The following is a 22,520-nucleotide window of genomic DNA, read 5'->3' on the forward strand; positions in this document are numbered from 1 at the left end:
CCTTCTGAGGAAACGATTGCTTCCATGAAAAAATACCTGCTGTATGAACATTTGAATCCTATTGACGCTAATGATTCATTTGTCCCTCACAATAAGATGTTTGGTTTCCGTGCAGTCTCTAGCAGTATCCTTGTAGTAAACTGGTATAAAACTCAACAGGAAAACCTGCAATATACAACTACTATAGGGTGGCCGCAGGTATATAAGATAAACTGTGCTGTTTTTAAAAATCACTGGTATATTTTGTTAGATACTGCTGACAAGTGATGCACCAGTTTGACTTTTCTCTCCCAATACGTCTTGTACATTTTTCCCAAACTTGAAATCTGTATGCTACACGGCTCATTTTTACATATGGTGCCATAAGGCCAGGGATCATAGTGGCAATAAAAACTGAGTTGGCAGCCTGCTGTAATGTAACAAAAGTAATGAATAGCAGAAATACTGAATGTAAAATAACACTGACGAAGAAGCTTCAATTGTGGATCAGTCACATCTGACTGAAACCCAGCTTAATAAGGTCAGTGTCAGCTGGGTAACAGCCTGGCAAGTTTATGGCCCACATGCATTTATTTTACAATTACACATTTTCAGTTTTCAAGCTGATTTTCTTAGGTAAAGTCATCCAAACCTACAAATTTTCAAAAAGCAAAAATATGTACTTAGAGAAAACTCAAAGACTCACTGTGAAGACAAAAGGACTGGGAAAACAATTAGCCAATGATACGGAGAGACAAAGCCACACCATTAAGAAAAAAGTCCAGGTTTTATTGTGTATCGCGGCTGTAGTCCATGTTAACTGCCAGACGTGTGTGTGTGAGAGTGAGAGAGAGAGAGAGAGAGAGAGAGAGAGAAAAGAGAGAGAGAGAAAGAGAGAATATGCAGGATCAGAGCCAATCACACAGCAAGGTCAAACTTTATGTCCTTTGTGAGTCTTTGGTTTGCGAGAGCAAAACCTGGCATGAGAACAAATCATGACAAAGTTAAGAATTTTGTAAACTAAGATAAAACTCAGTTAAACACACTAAGGCAAGCTAAAGTCAACACACAGGTGGCGTCTAAAAACAAATTACAACACATGAAGTTGGAACTGAAGAAGCCAACTCTGAACCTGAACATGGATCTACAAACCAGTCAACAACAGTGCTAACAGAACTGAGATGACTGCAGTGGAGTCAACAGTAGAGTAGAATGGGTTAGAACTAAGTTAAGAGGTTTGGAGAGCAGAGTATGCGTTAATGGCGTTGGTCAGCTGTTTGTCTTTCTGGTGGCTTGAGTGTAGATACTGTAATGGGGGCTCCCAGCATCATGCAGATCAGCGGAGTGGCAGACAGGGGCATCTGATTGGTCGGCCGGCTCTCAGCAAAAACATGTCGCATTTCTACTGGCTGGGGTGGTCTGAAAACCCACCTGGATGAGGTTCAGTGATTGACATCTAGAATCCGGTGTTTGCTTCTTTGTCAAAACAGGCGTAAATGAGATAGCAGGAGGGAGGGATGAGTGTTCTCTCTTCTCTCCATCCTCAACTCCTCCCTCCATACTTCATCACACGGTGCCCTTGACTATGGCCGCCCCTGCCCACCACAGTGGGGAAGGGGATTAGCCAAAGTTGTGAATGGCCAGCCTGAACATGTCATTGGTGCACACCCATGCATCGTTAATGTTCTTCAGGATGAAACTCTGATGGAAACCCATGATGGGGTCGTCATCTGCCTGCAAACACACACACACAAAAAAGGAAGAGGTTCAGGTCAAAGTCAGCAGTGCTCTAGATTTAATCAATTTGACACATCAAAGTCCAAAGTACCACTCGCCAGTGAAAACAGGTGTGCAGCTCCTTCTGTGAACGAATCTGTGTAAATGAGAGTTTATCTTCCAAACTAGCCCGCAGCTCCAATCAAGACTATGTCTAATTGTTTAGCTTAAAGGTGCCCTGTGGAGTTTTATCTTACGTTCAATGTTACTTACCAAGAGGCAAAGTGTGGACCCTTGCACATGTTGAGCCAAGTTCCTTCTTCAAAACATTTGCCATTTTTTGTGTTTTCTAGCTCAAGGTTGTAATTTCAAAAGAGCTCTTGAACACATGAAGTCTTAGTGACAGGTGCGCAGGATCAAAAACTTCACTTGAAAAGAAAACCCAACAGTCCCACACACTGTCCATAACTTCAACTCACTTTATCCTTTCATCTTTTTTGTTTTCTAGCTCACGGTCTGCTTCCCTGAATTTTTCTGGGACATCATTTGCGTTTTTTTGTCGGAATATGCATCACATCAGCAGCATGCATGTGTGTGTGTGTCCCTGTGCACGAGACAAACAAAGAAGGGATCCACTCGTAAAAACACTCCATAGTACTACAAGTGGTCAAAAACTCCACAGGATGCCTTTACATTCACTTCTGTGAGCAACACTGATACCTACTGCAAAATTTTTGATTTTTCCCCAACTAAAAATGGTTGTTAATTGGGAATCCAATCAAGAAAAAAAAATTTAGATTTTGGTGTGGTTCAGGGTTCACTGAAGAGGAACTGCAGGAAAAGAGACTCAGGTGAGGACAAACACCAGGAGAGAAGTATAAGTCAACCCTGAGCACATGCTGGAGATACTGAGGTAACCTAGGTTCTGTTCATCTGTTTCCCCAAGTTTTCCTGCACATAACTTCTACTTAAGTTGATAGATGAGTGAAGAAGAAGAGAAGAACCGTTATTGGAAAGGATAATCCCAACTGCCAAGACTATGGGGACAAATATCACATAAAAGGTAATGTTACTGTTTGCTGCATGTAACATTTTCCTATATTTGCAGCGTTTCCCCTACCATTGCCTTGGAGGGGCAGCCCGACCCTCCAATGGGACCCCCCGCCCCTCCTGAAAGAAACAAAATGTTTGTTTATGTTATTTACCTAATTTATGCGCACACGTTACTGTAAGTGCAATATAAGATTTGCCAGTAAAAAGCCAACAAGAGTAGTTTATTAATGTAATCCACGCAAAAGATGGACAGACAATGACCCCAAACGTCTGAAATTTAGGACAAAATAGCGAGTATTAGTCTTCCATTAAGGCGGAAAGTTGCGAGTGTGCAGTCGAGAGAGAGAGAGAGAGTAAGTGTGTGATGAGAGCAGAGTATGAAGTTAACAGTATATCTGTGAACGTAGCAGTGCAGTGTGTGTACAGTTTAGGCTATTTGTCAGTGAATAAATGCTACAACCCCTCGCAACTAAAGCCAAGTTCCCGTGTCTTGCTTGTCACCTGCTGATGAAAGTGAAGGGGGTTAGCCCCGAATTTAGCAACAATGGGTTAGCCTAACCTGACCAGGCTCACTTAAGGTGGACTGACCTTTAAGGTGGACCAGCTATTCTCATTTTAGTGACAATCTCAGCTGCTCCTAAACAGAGAACGGAGAAACGTCTGGCTACTGAGTCTCTATCAAGTTTTGCCCCCCCTCTTGTACAGATGGACAGTAGGTATATCTGGAATATTTTTTCCCTCTTATAATACAAAGACAGGTGAACAGTTTATGTCAGTGTGCAATACTGCTTGCTCACAAATTCTACTTTTACATGAAAGAATATTTCTTAGATCCTGATAAAATGATTTGATTGTATGGTAACAGCAATTATTTGAAATACAGGTACATTAATAACCTTGTTTATGTATCATTATGTGTGTGATGATCTGGCCGCAGAATGGTTGACTTTGTCATGCTCTGCAACAACAGTGTTACTTACTTTTAGCTGTCCTACAACCATACTCAAGATGCAGCAGTCTGGGGTTGGCTGGTGGTCCTGCGCTGTTATACTATGCGCTATTTTTGTGAAGGGGAGACTCTGGTACACACATATAAGAGAAAAAAAAAATACACAAGAGGAAGATTAACATAGATATCTTTGACACAGAAAGAAATGACAATCTTTACCTATGATTCCTCTATTATCTTGAACTCCTCTAACTAAAACCTGAGAAAAAGAAGTACAATCCTCACTAAAGGGGAGAATTATGAGGATATTGTCATGTATATGCAAAACCTCATAGGTGATTTCCCCGGCTAAATTTCTCTTAGAGGAAGTTGATTTCTTGGCCATGTATACTTATAGCTGGCTTTATATGTGCTCATTTGCATGACAAACACTCAGACAGGCTTAGTTCCATTGTGACATCAGTGTAGTGGGATGAGAGGAAAAAAAATCATAACAAAGTCCCAATAAAAATGACACTGACGCAAAATACCTTATATGAGTCCAATTCTAACAGCTTAACAGTTGACTAACAGTAAAAGTCTGTTCTCTCACTGCACTGTCATTCCAAATGCTGTGATACAAACACACACACGTACACACAAAAACAGGAAGCAGGGTTCTGTTGAGTGTATCACAAATGCACGTATTTATATGCCATGGTTCCAAAAAACATGACCAGATTTCTCAGAGTGACCTGCTTTCTTGTGTGCGTGTAACACTGACATTATCAGCGTGTTTCACACTTGGGCTTCCCATGCTAAAAGCATCCACCACCTGTTACATGTTACCTCTGTCTAGAGTGATAAGTTACCAGATAAACTCACAGAGAGTTTCTCAACAATTGCTCTTTTTCCCTGGAACTGCTGTCCTTCCCACGTAAGGCATGATGCATCGATCTGTGTGGAGCCAAACAGATAAAGAGATTGGGCTATAAAAATGAGTTGATGAAAGGTCTATCAAAAAAAGCATCAGACTCAAGTGATATGAACATTGCTGCCCTTCAGCCCTATCTAAGTGGTTTTGAGACTGACACGAGAGAACAAATGCATGCATGTAGTGCAAACGAAGTCTGACATAGTATGGTGATGCACGACAAAGTAACATGGTGGAAATACCCACCAAGTTGTTGGCCGTAGGCTCTCAAGGTTAGCTTGCTATCCTGTCGTTTGCAGAAGCAGAAGTAGTTTACTTGTGTTTATTTTATTTTATTAATCAAATACCTCATTTACTTTGTTTATTCTGTGAAAACAATGTAAATTGTTTAAAAAAAAAAACTTTCATAGAGGAAAAATAGATTTTAACATTGATCTTGTTTTTGCACTGATTGAAAAAAAGTGAATTCAAAAGTGCAGCCCACATCTGAGGAATCTTAACTGATCAAAAGCCTCCTTCTACCACACTCACATATATGGATCCGAGCTGTGATCTGTCAGAGTCAAACATCTGGTAGTAGTGCTGCACAAAGCTGGATCCTATCTGCTCCCACAGAGGCTGGTCCACCATCCTGAATCACCCTGCAACACACACTGCAAGGACAGAAAAGATGGAAGTGGAGCGGGTCAGAAAGAGAGGAAGAGAGACAGAAATGCAAAGTAATGTACGGGTGAACAGTGCAAAAAAAAAAAAAAAACCCTGCAGCCTTCTTATTAATTGAAATGAGGCCACTTGGTTCAAATCATCAAGCTCTCAACCCAACTGAACATCTATGGGACATTTTGGATAGGCATGTTAGACAGCACTCTCCACCATCACATTTGGAGGGTGAAGTTTTGTGTTGAAGTTGTTCTCTATTATGTTACACTGTGAGGTGTTTTAAATGTTTTGTCTGTCTCATTTATATCAGTGAAGGTACACCAACTATTACACACACCCATCTAAAGCAGTTTCAACACAAGCTGAACATTTTAAACCTTCATGGCAACTGAGTGTATAATATCCTCATCATGTGTAAATATTGAGATGTATGTAATATCAAAATCCAGTGTATACCTTCCAAAAGAAAAGTCCAAAGAAGCCAATATGAACACTATCCGTATCACAAACATTCTGTATTCAATAGTTTAGTTAACATTACACAAAGTACTTGATTCTGATCTGTAATAATAACAATGAAAAAAACATGGCCAGACTTTCAGTGCACGAAAAGTTTATGTATACCGCCGCATAGGAAAAAATGCTTTCACCCAACTGGCACTGGCGTGTTTTGCTGAACTCGCCGCACCTACATTGATCCCTCTGCTTGGGTGACACTGACAGCACAAGTCATGTGCTTCCACATAACGATACACTGTTGTTGCTGGAACAGTCTGAGAGGTCTGAAAATTAGCATTCAACTCATCACTACATACCATAAACACTGGCGGGACTCAAATAGTTCTAGGCCCGCGACATCATAGTTAAGAGTAGAGGGAGACCAAAACAAGGCTAATTTGTGTCTTTAATAAATGCAAATGTCCATTTATGGCTAGTTAACGCTAGCTAACTAGCTGCTACTAGCTTTGAGCTGTCTTGTTTGCTAACGTTGACTCAGCCTGTGCTGGCAAAGACAGCTCATATACCTAGCACGTCTCCCCGCCAGCGAATGTTAGACGTCAGATAAATTATATTTCCAGGAGCTAGCTAACTGGCTGGCTCGTTGGCATTGGCCTTTCCACCGGTTGCTAAAAATACCCCGTCTCCTTCAAGTGTTGATGCCTCCTCCGGGCCCGCGACACAGCTCAGGAGCTCCGGAGCAGCGACCCTTACATAGGCGTGCCCAACGTTAGCGTTAGCCCTTAACGGGACAGGAGCAGCCAATTCAACAACTTATACGACCGTATACATGTTCAAATGTCAGACTAAACTACCGCTTTTTGTTTTCACACATGTTTCCATTCACTGCTCATAAAAATAAGTAATAAAAACTTACCTCTAACCAACGCCGAGGCCGGCTGCACGATCGGACAGTGCAGTGTCTGCTCCGATGCGACGGCACGCAGTCAAAGCCGTTGCCGGCCCGATGGATTGTGGGCATTGTAGTTTGTTTATTTATGAAAAATTTCAACATTTACTTTGTTTAAAGGGCTTGAATGATAACTCGGTTGTAAAAACTAACAAAATGAGTGTTACATCTGTGTTTTGTCGTAAGAATAACAGTCAAACACAACAGTTTACATAACAGTTAAAGACAGCAGTTAATTTAACTGACTTCCATTACCTTATCCTTATCCTTGTTTACAGTCTACAGAAACTGTTCGAACGGTGTTGTGTTGTTCATTGTTTCTATATGTATATACCTATTTTTTCCACATACGTGCTTATACATACTAGTCATATGCTTATGTTTACACATTTTCTGTTGTTTTGACTGTATCTCCATGTGTATCCTCCTGAACATTGTTGTGTGTACATTGAGAGCCACTAAAAACCGGAGTCAAATTCCTGGTATGTGTAAACATACTTGGCCAAGATTAGGGGTTTCTGGCACAAGTTCACCTACTTCTAAGGTGCATGGAGAAGGGAAAGAAGTGTAAAGAGGTCAAAACTCCAGCAACACTTGTTGTATAAAGAACAACTTTATTGTTAGACCAACACGTTTCAGCTTGTGGTCTATAAGCGGTCTATACACTACAAGTTTTGCTGGAGTTTTGACCACTTTTAACGTACTTGGCCAATAAAGCTGGTTCTGATGCAATTTTGCATTTGCAATATTGCTCTATAGGCCCATACTGTATAAATATTGGAAAAATATCAGTCAGGGCTGGATTAACCTGCTAGGTGGGACCAGGGCATAAATTAGCTGTGGGCCCCTTTCCAGCCAGAGTTCCCCAACTAAGTTTGGTTCTAAGTTGATAACATTTAGCCTACTAAAGACCATGCAAATGAAATATTATATAGTAGACTTGATTCTGTCTCAACAGGACAGGGCCAAAAGATTAGGTAAAAAGGCTGGAGCAACTCGATGGCACCTGTTGGTAATCCAGCCTTGTAATTATGTTGTGATAGTTTCAATCATGTCTCCCAGCCTTATTTGTTTGTTAAAAATGCACAAGAAATGAGTTGTAGATTTGTAGTTATTATATATATATAATAATATATAAACACCACCAAGAACCCTTACACAACTTACATTAAAACATTACAAATGCGTCACATTCATCACTTACAATAAACATATAACTATGTATTAGAGCACTATAGTATAGCGAGCACTGTGCGGTCCATATGCGGCTTGTGATAGTGACACATTTTTTACTGTGTTGGCTCTGCACAATGCCTTTGAAAGGACATGAATATATTAGGTTAAAGTGCTAACTTTCAACCCTAATTAAAAGGTGTTTATCCACATCAGATGAAGCTCTTAAATACTCCTAAGTCTTCTAATTTGAAGTGTAGAATATCATGATTTACACTGTCAAAAACAGCCTATTCAATATTTATGCACCGTTTGTTAGCAACTTGACCAAAATAAAAAGCTGGAAAGTAGACTACAACAACTTGAACAGTCTGTCATCCATGAATCAGGAACAAAATGCAGAAGAAGATTAAAGGGGTCCTGCCATACTGGTTGAAGATTTACTGCAAGATGTCATTAGTGAGCTGGTCTGCATTTTACAGAAAATGCAGTAAATTCAAGTGAGGGAATAACTCTGAAACTGTGCTGTACACACTAAAAAAAACCTTTCACTTTGATGAGTGTGTATAGTTGTCTGTGCTTGAGTTGTGTCTACACTAGTAAAATTTTGGCTTCATCACTAACAAACAAATGTGCCTACTGTCAAGCTCCTGATTGCCATGTGAATGAAGGTACCCAGCAGGCCTTTGAGCAGCTGGTGTTGAAAGTGCATCACAGCTTGTACCCCTTTCTGAAGAGCTTGATGGGCCACTGGCTGCTGGCCCAGTGTGACACCTACACACATGCAGCCTCTGCTGCCTGACAGGCTTTTGATGCTGTCTTCTCACCCACCAAAAAACCAGAGACACTCACATTCTGCAGGGACGAGTAAAGTGAGAAGCAATGGTTGGCTGTGAGGACAAGCAGGATTTGCACTTTAATCTGAGGCACTTGAAGATGCTTTATTAAAAGGAACTGCAGACACAATGAGCAATGTACTGTAAGTCACTAACGGTTATATCTTCTGTGTGCTTACCTCTCAATGTGAAGGCACAAGGTTAATATATTCATTCAGTCTATTACTGAAGCACTGTTTTGCTCTGTGACATGTGACAGAGGAGGAAAAAGAAGTTGTATATAAGCATATGCTGACCAACTCTCTGCTGGGCTTAAAGAGACTGCCGTCCCTGCTGCCCCAGAAGGACAAGTCAGCCCTGGTGGGAAGTCTAACACATCCTGTCAGATCTGAGAAGTTCTGGAAGTGCAGTAAACATGTAAACACCTGTAAGCATTGAAGGAGCACTCAACCAATTTTATGCACTAAGTTCAATTTACTCATCAGGGAGAGTACTACTCAGCCTGTGAAAATAGTTGAATAATCTCCTCTGTGGCTCTGGAGGGAGAGCTCCTAAATCTGAGAAAATAACCCTGATGATGTAATCTGGGTTATCTCATTTTGCGCTTAGAGATTACAGATTTTTAACAGAAAGCCAGCATTACAAACTTGGGAGCCAGGAGTTTGAAAGATGTCAGTATTTACTGGAGAGGGAGGGTCTGATGAAAGATGCTACCAAGTTGCATTATGGGGCGTGTAGGATCTAGTATTTCTATAGCTTGAACCATACAGGGACTAAAAGACAGGATATATCTGCCTCTGCTGGACTGATTGTGACCATTAATTTTTTAATCTTTCTCTTTATGAAAGTGCAACACTAAATTGACAACCCATTTCATACATGATTTATTTCACTGAAAGACTTTAATTTCAATAACTTGGAATATATGATGATGTAAAGGCAAAATGTCAGGAAGAAAACTAAAAATTGTAAAATGTATCCTATAAAAGAAAAATTCAGCTCAATCTGTGTAGTTTATATACTAGTCAGATATGTAATAAACATGCATGAATCTGCTCTGAAGTACTTCCCTGTTAATATGTATGTGTTGCTCCACAGGTGCAAGGTGCATTTTCTGATGCATGTGTGTTCACTTCAGAACCGGTCCACAACTCTGCCCTGCTGTCCTCCTCAGCATTAACAACACAGATCCTGTAGTGCTGGCACTCGTGTGGGAGGCTGTTGTTCATGTTGAGTCATCCATCCCCTTACTTAATATTTTGGACATTCATACAGGAACAGGGGTTAACATTTTAGTTGCTTCATTACACTCAGTACAATGTTTCATTTTTCTTGACTGAATCACAGCTAAGTTGTATCTGTTTTTTCATTTTTCTGTTCTTACTCCAGGACTGTTGGACACGTGAATTCCACAGAGGGCTTGACTAAAGTTTAAAAAAAGGCTGAACAGTTCTTGATCCAACCTTGGACATTCACACCAGCCTCTTCACATCATTCACACATGAGTAAATTATTCGTGTTTATGTGTTTGTGTGCAAGTGATGCATGTAATCGGATGTCTGACAGGGTAAAACCTGTGTCTGTTTCTTCGACTCAGTGTGTCCAGTGAATGCGCCTGCAGCAACACATCCATCAGAAAGTGCAGCTGTAGTGACTTTTGCTGTGGAGGTTTTGAACATCTGCATTCTGCACATTATAGAAGAAAGGGAGGATCCAAAAAAACATTCAAGCAATGCTTGTTTCACAGCAGGTGACACCAGAAAGTTACACATACTTTTCCAGTCATGTCACATATACTTAATAGAACTTTTAACATTGTGTATGCTTTTTATGTCTTTTTGTAGCTCCTACCACTACTGGACATGGCTCTTACAAATCCCTCACTGCAGAATGGTCCTCTTTTCCTAATGGTCACTGAAATGCTCGTGTCCTGAGAGAGGAGACAATGGGTTTGATGACAAAAAGGATGTCTTTCTTAAGCTCCTGGCAGACCCTATGGGAAGGACTTGGTATTGTGCTTATGCGCCACGCTGACAATGAGGAGGCAGATGCAAAGGCTTTGGATAGCATGGCCAGCTGAGTGTGATTTCAGAGAGTCTCTGGCTCAGACATATGAAATCTAAGACCCTATATCTGCAACATTTTTGTCTTTCATTGACTTGTCTAAAGCATCTCCAGAATAGTTGAGCTTGATGATGTGTTTCCTGGTGACATAATGTCCAACAGCAGCCACTGGGAATTTCTGCAGACAGACTCCTTAAGCTTTTAGAGATGTCAGGCCCACTCTGCTCCCTGTGCTGCCACCTGACAACAAACAACGGTATTATTTTGTCATATTGTTACTTTCAAAAGCTTTTTTATATTATATGTTTTCAACAGCTGCAATTCTTCACTTATTTCTAGCATCTTTTATTTCTTCAAGTCACAGACCTTGCTTTTCTTGTTTCCACCCTCAGATTGGAATTGAGAATGTGAGGAGGAATCCACAGGTGCAGCAGTTTGTGTATATGAATGCTGCACTAATAATGAAGCTGAACCATCCGAACTTCACATCATCATCAGATTTTAAAAATATTCTAAATTTACAGCGCTTATACGTTTTCAATTTTTGTTGACATTGTCAGAAAGTGATAGAAGAAGTAACACATTAATCTTCTTAAAGATGAGAAGTTGAATTAATAAACAATAAAACACACCCTTTCTTCATTCACTTTAATCAGGGGTTTTGATATTTGGTCTGGTACGACCAGTAGCTTATGGTGGCTAATGTTAGCTTAGGTAGGTATTACAGTGTAACCTTACATTACTGAGTCAGTTTTATGATTTAATGAGTCTTTTCTACTTGTGTAAATGTTACCTTACGTTTAGTATTCATTATTATTCCTTAATATATATATAACTTCACTCTTTGTTCCGTAGTTCTACAGGTACAAGTCTGTAATTAAAACCTGACAAACATCAGCAGGCTGTTTTTTCATTACTCAGTCAAAGGAAGTTTATGTGTGGTGTACATGTGCTGCAGCATTACATCCTACTACAAGATCTACTGATTAATATGTCCTGGTTCATCTTTCACTCTGCAGGGTTTTGTCAGTATGCTCAGTGTTGGCTACCTGATTATCAAACCCCTGTGACTCATCTCCCTCTTCTACAATAAAGAGAACTATTCACCTTCCTTGGCTGTTTTGTCAGTATCTACAAGGTGCTTTTCATACTTTGCTTTTTTGCCACATACTTTCTTCATGTTTTAATTCTCTTTTTTTGGTTTCTCTCCTGCTTCCTTGGTTTCATTGTGCTTTTCTAGCATAAAAGCCTCAGAACAATGTGCCAAAGCATCAAAATGAATCAATAATGTTATAAAAGCTTGCTGTAATTAATTAAGAAAAAGAAACTGTCAGTATGCATTTAAACCGGTAGACCAGCCACTATGTCAGGAACACTCACTCAATATTAATGATGACAGCAGTGATACAAAGTGAAATATTTGGGGCAGGGAACAATAAAGCCTTCTGTCTTATTAAAATCTTTACTCATACAATATTAGTTAGTTTTCAAATGATAACATTTTTCTGTGTTATGTCTGACTTCATGATATTAAAAGGTTTTGTCAGAATGTCCGTTGTGGGTGACCTTTTGTCACCTAACCAATTTCTAGCCATTTTTATAAAAGTTGTGCGGCTCAAAACTCTCCAGAGTCGTATTTACCACTTCAAAATGATGTCTGGGATCAAGGTCCAGCATTTGAAGTCTCAGTTCATAGACGCTTGTGATTGGTTTGCACATTATACACAAAAACATTGCATGTGAAAACGTCAAAATGTAGTGTGTGCATTTACTGGCAATGCAACTGCTTTATTCAGACTTCGATTATGTAGAAAATGTTGAAGAAATTGTTACAAGGTTCTGAGCTGGCAGATTAACAGGACAATTTAAACCAAAAAAGAAATTGGGGGCCTTTTCAAACATGACGTCAACCTGTACAGTAAAATTGGCAATTACAGATTACTGTGCATGTCTGAAAGTAGCTTATCTGGGGTGGCCACTTTATCATTAACAGCACATTCATTAATCTCTTTCTCCAGACCATCCAGACCATGTAAGGACAAGGACACTAAGGCTGGCTGGATCCCTACTTTCTTTATGTAGATGTAGCCATATCATTTGTACGGCTATTGATTTAAACAATAAGTTGAACACACACAAACTTAAACTCATTGTTTAAATTGTTTAGAGATGATTTTCTGTCTAAACTCCTGCATTTGCTCGAATGAACCAACAGTTGCTTGATTTTTTTTGAGAGTCAGGCTTCCAGTCACTAAAGGATTTGTGCCCCAGCTGAACCCTTGTTACCTGACAACAGGCTGACAAACAGTGCTTCTACCATAAGTTGATATCCAACTCTGTTTTTCTTGGGATAAGGCTCTGGAAGCTGTTCAAATGACACATGCATTGGGGGTTGCAACAGGGCAAGAGGTGTCTTCAGCAGGGTGTCTTGAGTGTCAAATGTGGTGTGACTTGCACAAGCACGCACGAACGCACATACAGTGTAGGATTGAATGTTAGGATGTGTTTTGGAGCTGAAAAGCTTAAGACTGCAAGACATACACTGATAAAAAGAAAGCCAACCAAATGAATGTCCATTATACATGATGTATTTATTTTTGGATAAGTTGCATTTGTAACTAAATGTGTCCTTACTTAACTTCTAGTGGTATATACATAGTTATGAAGATATTTTTGATTTGACAAGGTTTTGATTTCTGGTCTACTGTATCAGTGACAGCAGCAGACAATAATATTCATCACAAATTCACAATGTTTACCCTTTGATGTATTATTATTGTACATACATTATCATTAACAGTTAAAAATGTGTTACGAGGACAATCAATAAGACTTAAGACTCAAGACTTAAGGTCACATACAACATTTTTTCTAGTATGTCTTTAAGCTGACATATTGGCCTACTTAATAAAATGAATACTACCCTCTCATATCAGTTGGCGAGGAGTTTAAAAGTTTGACACAGCAGTTTCTTCTGATTCATCCAAAGCAGGAAGTAAGGCTGCCACACCGGATTCTGCAAGCTGTTGGAGCATTAAAGTCAAGAGAGCAAAATCTTAGAAAGTGAACAGAAGAAAGTAACATGCTGTAAAGAGATAAAAGATATTTTTTTACATTGCTTCACTGGGATATCCACATTGGTCTAAGTGGTGACAGTTAATGTAAATATCTTAAGTTTAATGCGATGTCTTAGAACAGTTGCAGATGAAAGCTGGGGATCACGTTTTCAAAACACGTTCTCAAAAAGAGAGCGAGACCCCTGCTGTTACGTACTAGGCTGTGGAGTCTCTGGGAAGAGATGGTGTCATTGCTGCTGTCTGATTCGCTTTGAGCCGAGGCCAAAAGTTCATCTATTTCCTGATCTGACTTCAGTGGGAATGCTGTCCTCAGGGCTGCCCTATACATACACACACGTACACAAAAGACTCTTTTGACACAGAAAAGAAAAGAGACAGCCATACAGAACAACAACCTTTTTTCCATTAATGTTTTTTGTGGGTTTTTCCTTATTTGAATTAATGGTCTAAGGATCAAGGGTGTAGTATGTTGTCCAACTTATAAAGCCCTCTGCTGCAAATTTGTGACTTTGGGCTATATAAATAAAAGTGACTTGACTTGACTACAATAGTGTGTGCATCTATTTATATCACCTAAACTCCTGGACAGTGAGTGTACCGCTCTTGGAGGCATCACTGTTGATTGGCTCTTTTAGTTGGTCAGACTGAATCTGGCTTTGCCCTTGGGACACACTTGCACCCATCTGAAAATCAACAAACAACTTGTCAAACAAGGTTAGTATCACTTAGTGAAACAAATCTGCGTAAATCAATTTCAACAAATCAATATCTATATGATACATTTGTGGGTAAAATGTTGATGAGACTTTGTTTGGGGGTTGCATGTGTCACACAGTTACCATAAAATGAGGAGAAACAAGTCATCTATACCGTACCTGCACAGTGCTGAGGTCACGTGTCTGCACGCTGCCTCTTTTGTAGAGCTCCAGCAGGGTGTCATACTCACTCTTCAACTGATCAAAGTCACCCTGCAGGGTCTCCAACTAGATACCACAAAAAAACAAATACAAAACCATGCTGAAGTCTGATTTTAAATAATGAAATCTGTGTATGTGCACATGCAAGTGAGCACTGTATGAACAGCATGTGAGTCTATATGAGGCACCTGTAGCAAGGTCTGTTTGTGTGTTTGTTCCAGGCTGTCCCAATTGCGTCGAGGTACGACATCCCAGTACTCTGCTTTCATCCTGGTGAGCTCCTCCTGGGCTTTGGTCAGGTCTTTCCGACACACCTTCAGAGCGAGCTGCAGCTCCACAGGGTCCTTATTCTCTTCTTTCACAATGTAAACAAATGCCAAAACATAATATCATCATTATCATTATTTTTGGATATTCCATCTTAGGTATTTGGTTGATTCTTATTCAGAAATTGCTGCGACCAGAGATTATGAGTCAGTGGGCAGGAAATACAATATGATAAATAAATAAATGCTGACATGATTTTCTGTCTGCACTCACCTGTTCTCTCATCTGCAGAATGCTCCTCCTTCACAGAACATCTCGTTAGGTTATTGAGCTGCCAGATCAGCATCTTGCGGGCATCACGCTCCTCCCGGTATTGCAGATACTGGTTGGACAGCTCAGACTGCAGATGGTCCACCTGGAGAGAGATAGAATATAGTGGGGCAGATGACACAAGATAATGATAATCTACTATCTACCTTAAAATCTGAAGAGAATTTCTGATTCTCAAACAAAACATTCTTTGGATAAAGAGATCTCTACCCTAAATAGCTTTTTCATACACATGCATAAAATAAAAAGTGAAGAAGCAAGAATTCATGTGGATATTAATCGCACTTAGTTGTACACTCTAAAAAGTTATATGACTAAATAAATAGTGGTTAGAACGCCAAATTTCACGTCATGTACCATTGCCTGCGTGGCCTTTTCTTTCTCCCTCATGGCCTCAATTTCCTCCTGCAGTTGCTGTTTCTCCCTTTTCAAGGCTCCAATCTCAGCCTGCTCCTCTAACCAGCGAGCTTGAATCTTCCTGTCACATTCCTCTGTCACCAGCCTCAGATGGGATCGCAGTGGTTCCAGTTCTCGGATATGATCCTGCTGATACACTGGACAGATATACAATGCAGGGAAATGATCATTTATATGGCTGAAATGATTGTTGATGATCATTTTGATAACTGATTTATTAAATAAGCCCTTTTATAAGCTTCAACAAGTCAAAGATCTGCTTGTTTTTTCTTATTTCATATTATTGTAAATTGAATCCCTGTGAGCTTTTAGACTGTCAGACAAAATAAAAATAGGCAATCATTTCAGAATCTGAGAACTTGTGCTTAAGTTTAAGATTTTAGAGGCTGGATTGCTAATTGATAAATTGAAAAAATATATTAATAGATTTTTTTTCAATAATGCAAATAATCATGACCTGCAGTTCTACATGAAGCATGACTGTGATTCAGTATTTTGGTGCTTGAAACCAAACTGCTGAATGAAAAACTACAGCTGCCTCTACAGTATGTCACCCTGCAAGAAACAACCACCATTTTTTTAAAAACAAATTCACAGTAGCTAACTTCTCATGCTTTAGTTTTTTGTCTTATTTTTTTCTTGATTTTTTTGTCTTTGTCTTATTTTTGTCTTAATTTGCAGCACCATGTGTTTTGATTTTGGCAATATATTGTACTCAGCAATCACTGAACTGTTCAATCTCAGTTTGATTATGACTGAGTCTTTCATTATGTTTTTTTTCTCTTTTTATTATGTTTTTGTCCCCTTTGTTTGTTTGCTTGTTAGAAAGCAAAACATTTCCAAAAGTATCAAATATTATTGAAATTTAGTGAAAAATTAGTTGCTGATAACTTTCCATCCACATTGCACTTTCTCTGTTAACCTTATAACTCAGATTTAGTCTCAAAAATGTGGGTTTAAGAGGGCACAGCAGACACAATATATACCCAATGAACTTGCTCTTTTTTTGAAGAAAGGCAGTCCATTTCTTCAAAGCATAGCCGTTTGCTATTTCTGGTCAGCCTCAAAGACAGGATTTTCCTTTATTATAACTGATTCTTTGTTGAATTTTTTTTTCCTTCCTTGTCAAAGCCTGCTTTGTTCCTTTTATAGCACTTTATGAATCCATTGAAGAGTGTGTTATACTAGTGTAATTCTTCTTAGGAAATGCAAATGATCAAGCCAGCTTACTTGCATAGTTACTGACCTAAAGTGTTTTCATATTCCTTTCTGATGGCAGACAGAAGGGGTTGGTAGGTTCTGAACTCTTTGATGAAACAAGCAAAGACATCCCGGTAGACCTTTGGTCAAAGCAGATGAAGATATGTGAGTACTTTTTCAGATTAGTGTGTGGCAGGGATTATGTGCATTGAACCTGAGCATGTGCACAGTACATTTTGTCTTGTTTAATGTAAAAAAGAAACCACAACACCTGTAGCCTCAATTCCTGATATTTTGGTTCATGGGGGTTGATAGTATGAAGCTCTTTGTTCACATAGCTCTCCAGGTGCATCAGGAATTGAGGCTTTCTCCTTGGGCCTGGGCCTGCATAAATGTAACTGCTTCCCGTCCAGCACAACTATAATACACACACACACACACACACACACACACACACAAATACATAATAAATCGAAATCCAGTGCTGTAACAGTGATTTATTAGTGTGATTAGGAGAGAAGGGAGAGGCATTATAGCTAACAAATTATCTTTACAGGATTTGAAATACTCAAGCTGTTATTCATATTTAATTTCACAATGGCTTATCGTGAGTGAAATTCTGCCAGGTGTGATGAACCTTCACCTGGCTTGCTTACCTTTCTCGCTGGAGATAGTTGAACAGAATCTGCACCAGCACTTTCTCCTTCTAGCCCTCTCTCTGACATCTGGACAGTGTCATTTTGTAGACTATGGTCATATTTAGGTCTAAAATAGAAAAAGAACATAGCTCGAACATTTTAGTTCACTTATAACGTTAGGCTAAATAGTCATAATACAATAATTCCGCTGTTAGTCAACTTTTTTAATCACTTGCCTTTGTTTTTGTGACGGCGATAAAGGTGGAAATTTGATATATTTGGGCGGTGACATCTCTAGTCAATATCCAAAGGCTAATTAATAACTTCAAAAGCTCTTGTTCGTTTTAAACGTCTGACTTTGGCCTGTTTATCTCAAGAGAATCATCAGCATCAGAGCACTGTAGCAGGGTTTCCATGGTAACAAGGACGGAACACGCAGCAAAACCCACATAGCTGACCGCGGCGCGCCTGAAAAGTTTTCAAGATGAAACTTTCTTTATGAATAAAGAACATAAAGAGAAAATAAACCCACCTCCTAACCACGGGGAAAATCTTGTGTGAATGAGCAAATGAAGCCTGGTTACCTTTATCAATGATAAATATACAATAAAATATAAACAAACGGGTAACCTACACATAAAAACGGCAACTTCCAATAGTTACAATGTAATCGTAAATGTAAGGAATGACAACATAGAATATAATAAAAACACTAAAATACTAAAGTCATTACATTAAAGGCTCTGTAAGTGTCTTAAACAATAAGCATATTTTGGGGATATTATAGGTTGTTTTCGTCAGTGCTCTTAATGCTTTTCATTAATTTTCCTCTAGTTGTCAAAAAATCATGTTCCATTTTCTTTGATACATCTACGACGTACCAAGATAAAATATATATATATAATTTAAAAAACTGTTTAAATTGAACAGCTAAAGAACTACATTTCCTAGATACCTTTCTCATTGGAACGGTAGTGGAGAGCGGTGTAGTCCTTTCTAGAGATATTAGCATAACAACGAGCGTGCAGCGGGACTACAGTACCCATACTGCACCGCTCCAGCCTACAGTACATTCTGCTGCTTATCCGGGGATGTCACACCACTGCTATTTTCTCCCCTCTAGTCCCTCTCACTCTCTCAGCCTACAGCTCCAGCGGACTGACAACGGGGGGGATTTGGTTAGAAGAAAGAAACGAACAATACAGAAGCCAAAAAAATGGCAGAGCTTGGAGCGGGAAGCCTGCCGTTAGGAGGGGATCCTGCTTTTAACTACCAGGAGCATGAGCTGAACGAACGGCTGAAACGGCTGTACCCGGCTGTGAACGAGGAGGAGACCCCTTTACCCCGATCCTGGAGCCCCAAGGATAAATACAGCTACATCGGGCTGTCACAGAACAACCTGCGGGTGCATTACAAAGGTTAGAGACTTGTCTGAAGAAGTAGTCACAAACAACAGCAGAAGAGGGGTCTCAGCTCAGATCTGTCACTGTGTTGTTGCGGAGGGGGTGGGGGGGAGGGGGTCTGACACACACTCACACACACTCACAGTATGCGATTATGTTGACTGTGTGTGTGTGCGTGTGTGTGTGTGTGTGTGTGTGTGTGTGTGTGTGTGTGTGTGTGCAGTCCTGGTAAATCTAGTCTGAGCTGCCTCTCCTGTCCTGTAACCTTGCTTTGTTTCATGCCCAAATGGGTGTCAGTGAACTCGCTAACCCCCTGTCAGTTGGTCTCATTACCGCCACACTAAAAAAATCACCTTCAACAAACACGACCCTCCTTTTTGTTTATTTACCGTTTATGACGTTATTTGTTTGCAGTAAACTGACACTGCATGTGACGTGCTCCACAGTTTGTACTGGAAGGGGGGGCATTGGCAGCAATAACGACGCATAGACAGGGGGGGTCTGCCAATAAGCTAACTAATGGTATTTAATAAACAGTAGCTAGCTAACAGCTAGCTCTCTCTAGCAAATACAGTAGTTAGCCTAGTGGCTAACTTGCTAACGTTAGCGAACCTAGCTTTTCCTTGTGACTAATATTGTACTGAAAACAGCAGGGTAAGCTGCCTACAAGATGGATACCAGCCAAACTTGTTGTTAACCTTCAACAATGTTGTACTGTAATGGGTGTAATACTCCCAATTGTTTGGTTTTTTTGACAACAGCAAGCACCAAAATAGAATAAAAATGGCTTTGTTTTGCTTTCTCGCGTGATTTCAGTGACACTGTTTTAGAAGTCTTAACTATTACAAAATGTGTAAATCATTTTGTTTTTCCAGCCTGGAAGCAACCGGTCCAACTCCAACTCAGATGTGTATGTGCCCTGAGCACAACAACAGTCTCACGTCCAGCCTCCAGCAGGCAGCCAGCTCGTTCTCAACAGCTGCTGTGAAGGAGGAGGCCTCTGCGCATTACATTAGGCCAAATGTAGCGATCTTTTAATAAATCTGTAGTATCGACAGACTCTGGCATTTTCACAATAACAGCAACTTTGCTCATCAGACGCTAGAGCCAACCATCTATCCGGATGGCTAAAATCTGTCAGTACGGGCAGTCAGGCCTGTCAGATGGATTATTTTATATATCCAGCTCCTAAATCAAAACAAGTGACGTCTCTGTGAAGTCCTTGCTCTCAGTTTTTAGCCTACTATGTTGTTTTTCGTCAGTTAGGCCAGCCCACCAGTAGCAGGCAAGCTAGCCCTGGTCTTATAATACATCCATGCTTCTGAGGCGAGTAAAAATCTTAATAGAGGCACTGTGAGGCCACTCTGGGCCTTGTTGGCTGTTTACACCAGTGAAACATGTAGAGGATGAGAGGATGCAGGCAGGAGGCTGTGTAACCCATTTTGAAAGGCTTATTTGGCACATACCTAGTAGGTGATCCTGCTGTTTGTGAATAGCAGCTCAGGCCTAATATTTGTTTAAATCTAGACTCATGGGCAGATAGTCAGATATAATCCACAGATTCTTTCATGCATAATTGATCAGTTCCCTGTTGATGGGAACAGTGGTCACATTTAAAATATCCTATATTTTATTTAATCAGTTGTATAAATGCAAATGATGCATCCTTTTCTTTTGATGCTTTTGAGCTCCATGTAGAGTTCTGATAATGATTTTGTTTTCCTTACATTCCATTAAATCACAGCTATTGAGACTCTAGCATGTCTATAATTATCTATGGACTTATCATAGCTGTGACATTAGCACAAATTGATGAATGGGCCCATATATGTCTTCAGATAAGATGTGTCATTTCATGTTAGGGTTATATAGGGCGTTGAGTCTTTATGTCTATGAAAAGTGCCCAGATTAAATGACACTGCACAATTGTTCAGGGATGACACATAAATAGGCCAATTCTGGAGTGTGTAGGATATTTTTTCTCCTCCTGGTTGTTCTATCTCCAGCTCTGTTCCCTCACCCTTGTGGTTTGGATGCTATTTTGACCACTGTGCCAATTTTCTCTGTTCAAGGCCACCGTGTCTACCTAGTCCTTTTGTGCACAGACACAGATTAAACTTACCCAGTCTTAACAGATAGATACATAAATAAACAATATATATAACATGTATATAAACAAACATATTGATTTAGAGCTAGAGGAATATACCAATTAAAAGATGTAATTTTGAACAAAAACTACAGCACCCTGGTCTATGAAGGATTTCTCTGCTTTATTCTGATGCAGACATAATTACATCATTCTTTTGACAGGCCTTATGGATTGATAAATGGAAAGACATAACAGTTGCTTGACAGATAGGGCTATATACATACACAGAATATAACATTCTGTAATTTATTGTAGTGTACCTTATAGTGTTTGTGCTGTTGTAAAGTATGAAATGATATATTGCTGATAAAAACAGAATGGCTTGGATCCAATGAATCTTTTAATTGCCCTCTAGGATGACTGAGACGATGATTAAGGACTATGAAAAATAAATAACTAGTTAAAAAATATGAATACAAATAGGTTTTCTGTGGGTTTGTGTCGGATAAACATACTGTAAACCTGCTGTTATATGAATCAGGTATTTTTAATATTAACCATCTATTTATCCATATCTATCAACTAATTAAGTTAGTGAAAATGTATTTGTATAGCATTTTCAAAACAAAGTTACAAAGTGCTTCACAATAAAAGATTATTGTACAAAAGCACAAAATATGCTTCTTTTAACCAGTGTAGGTGAATAACGAATAAAGGACTGAAGTAGCAATACAGGGTGCACCTTCTTGTGCGCCCACTTCCCTCTTCTACTTTAATAAGTGATTTACATTTTTTTTTCTCAAAGTGCATTTTAACAACCTTTTGAGAGAGGCATGCATTTGCTCAAGTTCAGTCAACTGGTTCTTTTCAATATTAAAGAGCATCAACTCATTGAGCTCTGAGCTTCTCACCCTACCACTAAACACTGTGAAGGAACCTCATTGTGGCCACTTCTTGACCGTCTCCTTGACCTTATCATAGTCACTATCCAAACTTAAGGCCAAATGAGGGTTAAACTGTTGGATGAGTGCTGCTCTACAGAGCCTCTTAAGGGCCAGATATACTCCACAATGGACATGGATGCAGTTTTGTTTATTCTACACTGGTTGTCTGCCTAGGCTGTGTTTAGGCCTAAACTCTGCTCTGGTTAACCTTGTTCCTGGACACAACAGGCAACATTTTTCAGTGAAAAAGCTCTGATAAACCCACTGTATGGTACCCGCCCAGCACCAAATGGCAGACAGACACAGTTAGCAACCAGCTGGTGAACATAGTGAAGTATTTAGCAGCTTGAGAGCCAGATATTTCCTTCAGGAGTAGGTGGAGACCAAAACAAAGCTAGAAGGAGGGTGAATATTGGATTCTGTGTATGTTGGATCTATAAATAAGTAATTATTTGTAGCATGTTTGCAATAACATCTTTATAAG

The 22,520-nt window shown here is 39.6% G+C and overlaps 3 protein-coding genes across 8 annotated transcripts in view; 1 reads left to right on the top strand and 2 right to left on the bottom strand.

The window, feature by feature from the left end:
- Positions 1-747: 747 nt before the first annotated feature.
- Positions 748-6,754, bottom strand: nutf2 (nuclear transport factor 2). Of its 3 annotated transcripts, XM_067588832.1 has the most exons (6): positions 6,646-6,754; positions 5,142-5,263; positions 4,562-4,633; positions 3,729-3,827; positions 2,816-2,865; positions 748-1,713 (listed from the first exon to the last, which is right to left on the bottom strand). In XM_067588832.1, the coding sequence occupies exons 2-6, from the start codon at positions 5,238-5,240 to the stop codon at positions 1,668-1,670; spliced, it is 366 nt and encodes a 121-aa protein (XP_067444933.1). In that variant the 5' UTR covers positions 5,241-5,263; positions 6,646-6,754; the 3' UTR covers positions 748-1,667. The 3 variants fall into 3 exon arrangements, with proteins under 3 accessions (XP_067444933.1, XP_067444931.1, XP_067444932.1); XM_067588830.1 differs by lacking the exon at positions 2,816-2,865 and having other exon boundaries at positions 6,646-6,753; XM_067588831.1 differs by lacking the exons at positions 2,816-2,865; positions 6,646-6,754 and adding an exon at positions 6,296-6,315.
- Positions 6,755-13,317: 6,563 nt separating this feature from the next.
- tsnaxip1 (translin-associated factor X interacting protein 1) lies at positions 13,318-18,625 on the bottom strand. 3 transcript variants are annotated; one of them, XM_067588838.1, is made up of 11 exons: positions 18,553-18,625; positions 17,616-17,724; positions 17,231-17,377; positions 17,006-17,099; positions 15,700-15,896; positions 15,286-15,427; positions 14,934-15,100; positions 14,704-14,811; positions 14,402-14,511; positions 14,025-14,148; positions 13,318-13,774 (listed from the first exon to the last, which is right to left on the bottom strand). In XM_067588838.1, the coding sequence occupies exons 2-11, from the start codon at positions 17,682-17,684 to the stop codon at positions 13,700-13,702; spliced, it is 1,233 nt and encodes a 410-aa protein (XP_067444939.1). In that variant the 5' UTR covers positions 17,685-17,724; positions 18,553-18,625; the 3' UTR covers positions 13,318-13,699. The 3 variants fall into 3 exon arrangements, with proteins under 3 accessions (XP_067444939.1, XP_067444938.1, XP_067444936.1); XM_067588837.1 differs by lacking the exon at positions 18,553-18,625 and adding an exon at positions 17,834-18,463 and having other exon boundaries at positions 14,934-15,097; XM_067588835.1 differs by lacking the exon at positions 18,553-18,625 and adding an exon at positions 17,834-18,462.
- A 40-nt stretch (positions 18,626-18,665) lies between these two features.
- ranbp10 (RAN binding protein 10) overlaps positions 18,666-22,520 on the top strand; it is a 35,094-nt gene continuing 31,239 nt past the window's right edge. For both annotated transcript variants that reach the window (XM_067588833.1, XM_067588834.1), the window contains exon 1: positions 18,666-19,015. In XM_067588833.1, the coding sequence (XP_067444934.1) occupies positions 18,814-19,015 (202 nt within the window). In that variant the 5' untranslated portion in view covers positions 18,666-18,813. The remainder of the gene's footprint in view (positions 19,016-22,520) is intronic.

Source organism: Thunnus thynnus, chromosome 5, assembly GCF_963924715.1.
Source record: "Thunnus thynnus chromosome 5, fThuThy2.1, whole genome shotgun sequence".
Taxonomy (NCBI): Eukaryota; Metazoa; Chordata; class Actinopteri; order Scombriformes; family Scombridae; genus Thunnus; species Thunnus thynnus.